Source organism: Cheilinus undulatus, linkage group 16, assembly GCF_018320785.1.
Source record: "Cheilinus undulatus linkage group 16, ASM1832078v1, whole genome shotgun sequence".
Taxonomy (NCBI): domain Eukaryota; kingdom Metazoa; phylum Chordata; class Actinopteri; order Labriformes; family Labridae; genus Cheilinus; species Cheilinus undulatus.
This window is the reverse complement of record NC_054880.1, coordinates 24201583-24213795: the sequence shown is the minus strand read 5'-3', so window position 1 is coordinate 24213795 and position 12213 is coordinate 24201583. Positions and strand designations below refer to the sequence as shown.

The window sequence follows — 12213 nt, the reverse complement described above, 5'->3', positions numbered from 1 at the left end:
CTGACTGAATAGATTTTATATATAGGTTTTATTGAAGCACTGTTCAACAATATCAAAAAGGAAAGTAAATGACAGTATAAACCTGATGGGAAGACATGAAGTTAAAGTGAAAGTGGACAATTCATTAGCTCAGAATTGGCTCAGAGCATCAAAAGGCTTCAGGAGGGAGACCCAGAAACAGACAGGAAGTTCCCTGAGCTCGGGTTTCCTGATCCTCCTCACGGTGAGCTTAGACCATATCGGATATAGAGTCATTGTTGAAAAACTCCAGAGCATATTTTAATGTTTTGAGCCCATGACTTGTTGATTGTCCAACTGCCTCGTGCTTAGATTTTCTGTTCTAAAAAGGATTCTCCTCTCTTTCAGGTTGCTTCTGCTTATGTTAAACTGACATTCTGATTTCTGTGTGTGCTCAAAACCTTCTCTGCTTTTTGAGTTTTTTGATGATCCAACCAATAGGGAGCCAAATAAATACTAAAATCAGCTAAATAGAGGATGGACTGATCATGTTTGCTCTGCCTGTTGTTGCTATGCTGTTCTCCAGGAGACATTTCCTTTGATCGCACTAACAGAGTCCCAACATTCTATCACGTACACACACTGTAAAAGTCTGAGAGCCAACAGTTATCATTAAACTTTAACAGTAATAATTAGAAATCTGTAAAAGCTAGCAAAAAAATGAATCAACCATATATATCTGAATAATTTGTCTACTTTAAGAGAAAAAATGGAGTCTGTAGGAGGAACTGAGTTGGAGGTATAGGGCTTGGAAGTTGACTGAGATAATGTTTGTATGTGATAGAACATTGGGACTCCCTTAATGAGATCTAAACAAATGCATCCTGAAAAACAGCATAGCAACAACAGGCAGAACAAACGTGATTGGTCCATCCTCTACTTGTTTCCTATTGGTTGGTAAAAATCAAAGAGCAGAAGGGTTTTTTTTGGGCACACAGAGAAAAATCTGAGTTAATTTGACAAAAAAAGCAGCATCAACCTGAATGAGAGGAGAATGGTTCAAGCACAAGCCCAGGAGGTTGGAGCAAGCAGCAAAAGATTTGAGAACAACGGAGATTTAGAGCACAAACAGAGAAAATCAAAGCACAGAGGGGCAGTTTAGAACACAATGACGAGTTTTAATGGAAAGTTTGAAGAAAAATCGGAGCTCAAAATCAGTAAGTCATGCTCTCAAAACTTTAAAACATGCTCTGGAGTTTTACAACAATAATGACTCCATGGGAGGAAGTCATTTTCTCTGATTCAGCAGAGACTTCAACGTGTTATAACTGAGAGGTTATATCTCCAGTTAATGAAGCGGTGAAGCTCAGAGGGAACACAGGCGCGAGTTTAATGGTTAACAGGAGAGCAGCAGAGTTTCACACGGGAAATGATCAGTGTTTAAGAAGTTTTCATGGTCAGATTTCTTCAGAGTTAAAGAAGACACACAAATAATTAAAGATGGAGGAAACAGTGAAGTTTAAATTGATTTAATGTGATTAAATATTCAGTGATCAGTCTTCTGTTCAATTAGAAACTGTTCAATTCATGATCAGCATCTTTTCAAGTCCATCCCACCATCACGACAAAGTTAGCTTAGCTTAGCTAAGCATAAAGACGTGGGAGATGAGGGTTTGATCTGATATCTAGGTACCTCACTCCAGAACCTGTCTGTCTTTTAGTCCTTTCATCCTGTGAGATCCAGCAGTCTCTCCAACCTGTCCCTGAACTGTCCTCAATCCTCAGGGTTCAGCAGGGACAGGTAGATCTTGGACTGGAGGAATCGTGGGTAACAGTCGGTGTCTAACAGGGAGTAGATCCTTTTCTGAGCGTGGGACAGAGACTTGTGAGATGGAGCCTGAAGCAGCTGGAGGGTCAGCTCGCGCGTCTTACTGTCCAGGTTCACCTACAACGGAGAAATTTTCATTATTGTCATTATTATCACTATTATTATCATCATTAATATTAATATTGTTAGACAGGAAAATAAACATTAGGGTAGGAGATGCCAGCTGCATGTAGGTGTAGTATAGGTGTGTTTATAGGTATTATTATAGGTGTAAAGGGGAGTTGCACCTCTTGTCACTGCATCAATGTGACATACAAAGCATTATGAAGCTCTGGTTGCTCTGATAGCAGCCTTCAGCTTGTCTGTATTGTTGAGTTTTGTGTCCCTCATTTTCCTCTTGACATTTTTCCAGAGATTCTCTACAGGATTCAGGTCACAATCAAGCACAGTAATAGCGTGGTCAGCAAAAAAGTTTCTGGTAGTTTTGTCTTCACTGTACACGGGTGAAAAGGAAATCAGTAACTCCATAAAGTTTCTCAGCAGATGGAGGCATGAAGGGCTCCAAATCTCCTGGCAGATGGCTGACAGCGTTGACTCTGGACTTGATAAAGCACAGTGGACCAACAGCAGCAGATGACATGGCATCCCAAACCATCACTGACTGTTCTTTTTCTCCTTAGCCCAGGTGAGACGCTTTGAACATCTGTGGTTCAGGAGTCCATTTCCTGGACAAGTCTCTGTATCTTGGTTCTTGAAAAGTGGACTCCAGCCTCAGTCATCTCCTTGTAAACCTCCCCTAAGTTCATGAATGTGCTGTATGACAATCTTCTGACGGTTGAGCTCATCCTTGTTGCTTGTGCTTCTTTTCTTACCACACTTTTCTCTACTGGTCAATTTTCCATGAATATGTTTTGACACAGCCTCTGAGAACAGCCTGTCATTTCACCCCTTCCCCAATGTGGAGGGTGTCAATGATTGTCTTCTGGACATCTGTCAATTAAGCAGTCTTCCCCATGGTTGTGGTTGTGTGTACTTAATAAGGGTGAGAGAATGAAGGCTCAGGAAACCTCTGCAGGTGTTTGGAGTTAATTAGCTGATTAGAGCTCTTTAAGGACTGAAATAACTGACAACAAACTGCACTTTAACTCAATATTGTCATATTTAGAAATAGTGGATTTTTCTATTTTTAGTGAGCCGTAAGCTGTAATCACAAAGATTAAAAAGAAAACTTTGAAATAGTTAACTTGTGTGTGATGAATCTAGAATACAATAAATTTTGGGGAAAATGAACTTTTTCATGATATTCTAATATTTTGAGAAGCAACCATATTTGTGTTTATTAGGTTTGTTTATTAGGTGTTCAGGTGTACTGTACCTCTCGCGGTGATCCTGGCTGGATGTAGGTGGTGGTAATGTCCCGTGCTCTCCTCTGCAGACTGAAGTTGTTCGATGATTGTTTGTACTGTTCACAGGCGAGATAAAACTGAAGATTCTCCTCACTAAACTCTGAGCGCAGGAATGCACCAAACACCTGAATTCCACCTGAGGATGAGGAGAAAGAAGATAGAAGATCACTTCATAGATTTAATTTAAAAGAACGCAGAGGGTATGATTGTGTCGAGGCCTGCTGGATCAGGTTTAAGGTCACAGCATCTGTGAGAGTAGAGGATCCTTTGCTACTGTTGTCTAAAATTCATTCTCTGTTCTTCACAGAAGAACAGCTGCACTGAGGGTCAATCATTATCATGACAGCTATGATTACTTTAAAGAATCTCCCCTTACCTGGCTGGTTTACCAGATCCTCTAGCATTTAAGTCTAGTTCGAGGCACACACCATAATGTAATTCGTCCCTTTTAGGTAAGAATGAATAAATAATACAGCCATAGTATATTGGTATACTCATCTAAATGTAGCCTGACTTCCAAGGTTTATCCCCATGACAGAACAGACAGAGACAGAGCAGCTAAGAGAAAGGAGATGGCGTCAACGTCACAGGCTTCATCTCCTACCTCAGACGGCGTAAGCGTCATCAGATGATGGTGAGTTTATTAGACCGTCTGTGTTTTTAATGTGACCAGTAAGAGCTAATGGTCTGGTGACACACAACAACAACACAACCACCAGACACAGAGGGATGGTCCTGCTGACAGAGGGGAAGATGATGGTGATGATGACGCTAACCGACACTGATCATAAATACACCATCACTGATACAGACAGACAGCACCATCAGAGACTGACCCACAGTCAAACAAAGACAGAAGTAATTTGGCTGCAATGACCTGCAGGTGAATTATGATGGCTTTAACTGAGATAAAGACCCCACAGCCTGATTTATAACTGTGTGAGCTCTTTATGGCTGAGCACACAGAGGCAGTGATGCAGCTCATTATCTCTGCAGGTAAAGGTGAGCTCAGATTAAAACACATCAGGTAAAGGTAGACCAATTACTCTAAACTAAACTGGTAAGGACTAGAGCTGTGATGATTCCGGAGTTTTGAATTTTGATTTGATACAAGCTAAAGTCAAACAATATTACTACAATACAAATTATCTCCATGATTTTTGTTATTTTCAAAATTTCCAAAACTGCACATAAGAAAGTTTTGCAAAACAGGAAACAAAAGCTGAGATGGTTACAGTAAATAAATCAAATTATTCTAAAATATATCTGTCCTACTTTAAATAAAATATATCCTCTGAATGATCATTAATAAACCAGCACAAGTGTTGGCCTTTATAAAGCAGCTCCTGTGCTGTGTTGATATTGTACTATAGATAAATACCTCATAGATCCAGACAGCAAAATTACACCACCATCACTCAAAGATGAGATGAGACTTTCAACAGATGTTCCCCTAAAAGCATGGCTGATGGTGAATGAAAAAAAACAGTTAGACTCACTTTGACTGGCCAGCAGGGCATCCAGAGACTTTGCCCACTCCTCTAGCTCCTCCCTGCTGATGTTCCTCTTCTTACCGTGTCCGACCTGAGACCACTGACGCATAAAGTGCAGCCGAGAGCGTCGCTCCACCACGCTGAGGACAAAAACAAGAAACATAGCAGCAATTTGAAACATTTGTTAATATGATGTTTATTCATTACAGATTGGGTTATTACATGTCTCTAAACAGCTATATTAGAGATCATGTATCATGCTGAGGCTCATTTATGCTCTTCTCTCTAACACATGGACCCTAATGTCTGTACGCTGCTGTTGTTTTGTCTGAATTTTTCTCAAAGTATGCTGATATGAACCAAACACTGCAATACCAGCAGTAACCAAGGGTGCAGCATTGAGCAGCTTAGCCAACAGTTCAAACCAAAGCAGCAAAAAAAACAAAGAAGAAAAATACAAACAGTGGTGACATTTTAGAGAAAAGGTTGTGCACACTGGTTAGGATCTACAATCATATCTATGATGTTAGCTCGCCTTGATTCAGAGACAGACGACTACAACTGAACACATGGGCAGATTCAGAGGAGGACTAAAGGTCAGCTGAACACCAAAGAAGAAAGGGAGCTCTGTGAGAGAAAGCGCCCGCTAGTGGATAGACTTAAGAACATTCACATTAATATAGAGGTCGTGTGGGGGTATTTAGGTAGTTATGGCTGTACTGTTTGGACGTAGCAATGGACAGATCTTAACCTTGCAAAGCAGATGGATTCGCCCGTTTCCATGTTTCTCACTGGCGAATCCATCTCGCCTCCCTCAACCTTGTTCATTATCAGAACTTATCAGAACTTGACGACATTTCTTCGTTAAAAGAAGAACAAAGAACAGCACTGAGTTGTTTTCCTTTCAAAAACACCAAAGTCGTGTACTGACATGTCTACAGTCGCCCTGGTTCATGTTATGCAGTTCCCTATGGAGTTTACTCCTTCGGTTGGGGCGCAGCTTGACAGCGCCTTCGTCACGTGTTTTGTTGCTCTGATTTGCCCGTAAAGCTGTGACAGTCAGAACATTCATCCAATCACCCTCTGAGTTTTTTTCAAAGGCTCTGCCCTTCCCCAATTGCTGTCTATGAGTGGTTTATCTGGCATGCCAGGTTAGACAGATCTATTTTCAGACAAAAATGAGCCTCTACCTGAGATTAACTTATCAGTGATGATCAGCTGGAGAAAAGGTTAGTCTCACCTGTCCTTCTGATCTGGGTTGAACAGGTTAGAGTTTGACGAGTGAGGACTCTGAAACACAGAACACAGATTTAACTAAACAGACATGATTTAAGGGAATAAATCAAGAAAAAACAGGAGTAACTATGTTTGTGATCATAACAATCCATCACCGTTTGGAGTATGCAGATGATGACTACGTCCAAATGGAAGAAAAAGGCCCTCCACACAGTATCCATACCTCAATCCAGGTTGCACTAATGCTCCTAATTGTTAATTAACCAGCAAACAGCAAATGAAGAAGAAGCAGACACAACAAAACACATGAAGAACAATAGTTACATGCAGTAGGAACTATCAAGAAGACAGGGAAGAGCTACCAGACCCACCGGCTTCGCTTTCCCTTTCCTCTCTGTTTTTAAAATCCTGATAGATGTGCAGTTTGGGTGTTTCAAACAATACAAGATGGAACAAACTGGAGTTGTCAGGACTGACAGTTTGCTAAAGTCAAGAAAAAAAAACTAGAAATGTGCAGACATGAAATTATTTACTTGGAGATTAACCTGTTTTCATCTTTCCTCCTGTCCAGGTGTGCAAGAGTTTTTTCCTTTTAAATATTTCTTTTGGGTTGATTTTTATGGTGGCGTATTGCATTCACTTGAAAATTTTAAAAAGTCCTCCTGTTTTTACAACGTAACTATCTCATAAAAACAGGATTTGCTATTTATTTTTGATTTTCCTGTTTTTATGAGATAGTAACTCATAACAACAGAATTGGATCAGACCTAGGGACAGAGAACTGTTACATGGAGCAGATACAGATATTCCTAAGACATGATTATGTTGATGAGTTTTTACACAGATGCTATTTGTATGGCTCAAGCAATCATAACCAATGCATAGAGAACTGGTGGGGATTTTTGAGGAAAAAATATGCACCGGATCAACATCTTTCAGGATTTGAAAGATTCTGACTACTTCTTAACCCCGCACCTCTAATTACTGGCTGATAAATGCAGCAACCAATCATGCAGGAGAGCGTCAGGGGAAATCAAAAATAAATGATTTCGTGTTATTACAAGAGTATTATGTCGTAAAAACAGGAAATTCAAAAATAGATAAATTCCTGTTTTTATGAGATAGTATGTCGTAAAAACAGGAGGATTTTTTTTTTTTATTTTCAAGTGAATGCAATACCCCACCGCAGATTTTTATAGCATTTTAACTAATTCTTCCCCTCCATTTTCTTCAATTTAACCAACTTTTTTCTCCCTGGAGCAATCAGTGGTACTATTTCCATTGTTACAGGAGGCTCCACCAATCAAAGATGTTACTGTGACACTCTGGGATTTGGGATAGGTTTGTTCTTTACCAAGCAGTCATGAATAAACCAGGTTTATCTTTAAACTAGGTCAAGATCCTAAAAACTTTGTCTTCTACAGGAGCATACATCAGCATTTCTAAATCAGGTAGGTCAAGATAAATCTACTTTGGATTTTTATGACATCTGGTGAATATAATCAGATCCACTCTGGAGCAAATTAACAGGATAATTACTGTAGGAACTCAGGAACTGAGACCATTGCTGAATGGATATAAAGCTTCAAAAAGGTAAGGTTTGTAGAGCTACACTGTGATGCTTTTGCAGATTATAATGTGAAGGTTAACATCTGTGGGGTCGTCTATGTGGAGGTCTATATGTGTTTGTGGGTGTGTCTCCATGTTTGTGGGTGTGTCTCCATCTCTGTGGATGTGTCTGATGGTGTGTCTGTGGGCATATCTCTATGGGTTTGTGTTCTTGTCTGTGGGCGTGTCTCTTCACGTGTCTCACCTGTCCAAAGAGACTCTTCAGGTGAAGTTTGGCAGCTGACAGTTTGGCTCGGTGATGGCCGTGTGTCCGTTTAAACGGGTTGGAGGAGGAGGAAAAGGATGGCGAAGGAGGAGGTGGCTGGTCCTGCCCCACGCTCTCCGTGCTGCCCTGGTTGTCGGGGGCGATCTGTCCATCGCTGTAGGCCCGGCAGCCCTCGCTCATCACCCGTAGTTGGTTGTGTTTACGCAGCTCGCTCAGTTCCTCCACGCTCAAGCTTTGCTCCCTCCTCAGCTCACCCCTCCCTGCCTCATCCTCACTCGGCTCCAGGATGGTGGGTGTCTCCCAGCCCTGCCTCTCTTCAGGCTCATTGTCCTCCAGGTGAGGCCTGTAGGTGCCCGAGTCCCGGCACCTTTCATTATCCTGGTGCTTCAGACCCACCCTCCGCCACGGGAAGAAGTCCAGGTCCAGGAGGGAACCTTCTGAGCTGAACCTCCTCATGGCCGCTGAGGGGGAGGAGCAAAAAGTGGCGTTAATGTCGCTGGCAGACAGGCAGAGAGCACAGGGGGAGGGGACACAGAGTAACACTGGACAAATATGTTGGCAATGTTTGTAAAGGTGGGTACTACAAGCAAAGAGGGAGAGAAACAGTAACAAACCCACACTGAAGCCTTTATCAGTATTATTTTAATGAATCACATCAGATAACGATTATTGAAGATGATTAATCACAGATTTTCTGTCTGAATCTCATTAAGTTTAGACAATCTGAAAACTTTGAAATACGAGATATACATGAATTAAATTAGGTTGATAAAGATGAGTCTTTTCTTTTCCACTAAATGTTCTGAAGCCCACAGGTACAAACTTTCAAACTAAAGCTTAGTCTTTAACCTGATTCATTCAAGAGCACATACACATAAAAATAAAGGTTAACTTATTAACAGAAGAGTCACATTCAGCTGTTCTGCCTCAGAAAGTTCCAGAACAATCTCAGCTCATTCTCATAGGTTCTTTAAGGAGGATGATGAAGGACAAACCCTTCCTATACTGATAGTATTGGATTTTTGCTGATGCTGATATTTCCACATTTATTTTAGCAATACTGATATTAATACAGTGTATAAATGTAGTTCTGACATATTCATTCAATCCTTAAAACACCTTTAAAGTTTAAAGAATGAAAAAAGGAATGAATAAAAAACTGGAATTCAGATGGTGTAGGTCTGTTGGTCCTGACTAAAATTCCCTTAATTTATTCATAAGTAAGGCCAATTTTTACAACTGATAAATGTTGATATTTTCAGCCAATATAAGCTAATATTTACAGGTGATACAGCATGATTTTTACAACTGATTAAGGCCAGTATTTACATCCTATATTATTGAAATTTTCAGTAGTTATAGGCAATATTTTATAGCTGATATAGGCTGATATTTACAACTGATAAAGACCAATATTTTTAGGTAATAAAAGCTGAAATTTTTACACAATAGGCTGACATTAACAACGGATGTAGGCCAATATTTATCCCTGCTTCATGAATATGGAAATTTTATGTTTACACTCTGTTTTTGACCATTCCTCAAACCTGTATGCTGAAATAGACATGCATGCACAAACAGGATATGTGGACATGCACTGATGGAGAAAAGTCAAGGTGAGACTGCTGCACATGAGGGAGGGTCTGAGCAAATGGGGATTGGGTGCTTTGCTAAAGGGTATCTCAACAGTACTCAGCCTTCAAAAATAAGTTTCATTGTGAACAAACTTTTCTCCTGGTTAAAAAAAGATTAAATTTAGAAAAATAAAAAACTCTAAAGTTGGATAAAAATCAATGGGTAGGGGGAACCAGTTCAGCTCGGTAGATAGAGCAGGCATCCATCTACAAAGGCTACGGTCCTAGACATGCTGGCCCCAGGTTTGAATCCTGATCCTCATGCTGTCTGGTCTTCCATCACTTTCTCTCCCCACATGGCCTATCTTTCTCTGCAGCTGTCCTATCACAATAGAGGTAAAATCTCCCCAAAAATTAGGGTTTTTTGTTGATATCTAATGTGCTGATTTTTCCAAACTCATCTTAGCTTGTACTGATATATTCACTCTTTTTTACTGTAGAGAACACAAAGTTTCTCCTGTTCAAAGAGAGGCTGAGCCAGTCAGAGATGAGATGATAACAACAGCAAACATTCAAGGATTATTTTGTTAGAATAGATTACACAAAATGTTTCTTTATTTATGTATATGTTTTTCTTTATCAAAATGAGTGGCATAATTCAACAGTTCTCATCAAATTTACCATATGAGTCAAAATAATTACAATTATATATGTTCTCCAAATTGTACAGCCCTAGTGTTCATAATTTAACTCAGTACCAGTGAGTACCTAAATATAAGTACATGTACTTGGTCTGAATAAAGTAGTATTAGTGCATCACTAATGTCTGATGATACAAAGGGTCGATTTATCAGCCAAATATATTGGCATGTCTACCAACATAGTGGATTCTTGATCCTTTTTAGGGCTGCTGAAACCATCTGACAAATCTCAGCACCCCTAATAAATTACAGGGGTGCTACCCAACCAGACCTTTAAAGTCTGACAGGTATGTTGTAGCAATTGTTTTATTCCCAAGCTATCACTGGAGGAAAAAAAAAAATTAAAAATATAAGTTATTAGCTTTAAGAAAAAAAACACAGATTAAAAATTATAAAACTCATAATGTGCATGCGTGTAGGCCAACAGTAGCATTCACAAAAAGCACCAGTGTTATGAGTGACACGAGTCCTGCTTTCAAAAATTAATAATAAAATAGTACAATAATATTAACAGTAAAATGTCCAAAAATAAGTTAATGTTTCTGTTATGCTGAATTACAAAATGATATCCTAATATTATTACAATATTATAAAATTATGAGGCTACACTGGAGAATATTAGATATTGGATACAGATAGTTGGATTCTAAAGTTATTATTCTAAAATTGCCCCTGTCTGCTGATATCAATGCTCTGCTGATAATATTCTGCATCCCTATTAAACTTTTTAGGAGCACTCTGTTAATGTTATTGTACTTTATTTACGTATATGTCTGTTTTTGTTCTATCAACATGTTTGTAAAATATCATCAATAATTTAATATTTCATCAAAGATCCACATCTTTGTTCTTGTGATCACAGAAATAATCTTACTGATTTTTCTCATTTTTAATCCTCTAGCTGGATTTTTTGTCTTGTATAAAGTCTGACTGACCAGTGGGTTGACAAGGAACCACCAACAAAAGCAGAATGGATTACAACTGTAAAGGAATTGTATATGGAGAAACTGAACTTTTCCTTCAGCCTTTGTCATGATAAATTCAGTTGCTACTGGTCACTATGGATAACATTTTTGAACATAATATAAATCATCATAAGTCTTATTACTTATGTATAATTTCTGTTTATCTCCCTAACTTTTCTGTGACTAACTCTGTTAGATAGCTTTAGTTAGTGTGTAAAATGCTAAGCAAAGGTCCTACACTGGATGAACACTTCATCAATAAATGAGATGGACTAGTGATGATAGTGACTGGACACTTGAGATAGGAACCACTACTTTAAACAGTACAATAAAATGAACTGTATTCTAGCACCTCTGATGACTGGTCTGTTCTGTTGGAGTTGTTAAAGCAAAGTAAAAAAAAAGCAAAACATAGAAATAAAGTATGAAAAATAATAGCCTGACAGACCATGAGCTCTGTGTTTTTTTCTCATTTAACTCTTACTAACACTACACTGTAAAAAACAACATGTATTTACCAGCTAATTTTTCTCTTATGATTTCACCCTCACTAACACCACACTGTGAAAAACTACATGTATTTGACAGTTCGCTGTTCTCTGAAGTTTCTTTCCATGTGAGCTTACCTGGTGCTGTTGCAGGTGTTAATGTCGCTCCATGTCAACTCGATCACTTCCTGCTGCTCAGGTGCCACACGTGCACGCGCTGAACTCTCAGGAATGCAACAGAGCAGATTTTATATCCACGAAGTGGAAAAGACAAAGAAAGCCGAACAGAAACGACCCTGCTGCGGTCAAACACCGAGAGAGAGTCCCGGAGAGAGCTTCTACTGAGATCAGGATAAAGAGACACCACCACAATGACTACCCAACAACTACACAACAGTCACACAACTACACAAGAACAACTTCACAGCTACACAAAAGACTACTACAACACAATTACACAGCTGTGAGTGCACTAACTCAGACCTACAAGTTTGTCCGATCACTGTAGTTATACTCTGAGTCACATGACCCTCAGACTGACTGAGTGCGGCTCTCTGCCACACCTTCACCTGTCTGAACATGTCTGTGTCACTCTCTCAAATGAGTCTGGTAAAGTCAGGACAGCCCGCAGCCTCAGACCACAGAGTTCACTATGTGACAGAACAGGGGATTTCAAAGATAAATATAAATGTGTTTAAATAACCAATATTGTATTAAAAAGTCTTCTGAT

At 39.4% G+C, this 12213-nt stretch overlaps 1 protein-coding gene across 1 annotated transcript; it reads right to left on the bottom strand.

The window, feature by feature from the left end:
* Positions 1 to 1471: 1471 nt before the first annotated feature.
* si:ch211-152p11.4 (regulator of G-protein signaling 1) lies at positions 1472 to 12051 on the bottom strand. Its single transcript, XM_041808199.1, has 6 exons — positions 11622 to 12051; positions 7735 to 8216; positions 5926 to 5975; positions 4692 to 4825; positions 3162 to 3328; positions 1472 to 1903 (listed from the first exon to the last, which is right to left on the bottom strand). The coding sequence occupies exons 2-6, from the start codon at positions 8209 to 8211 to the stop codon at positions 1733 to 1735; spliced, it is 999 nt and encodes a 332-aa protein (XP_041664133.1). The 5' UTR covers positions 8212 to 8216; positions 11622 to 12051; the 3' UTR covers positions 1472 to 1732.
* Positions 12052 to 12213: the final 162 nt, after the last annotated feature.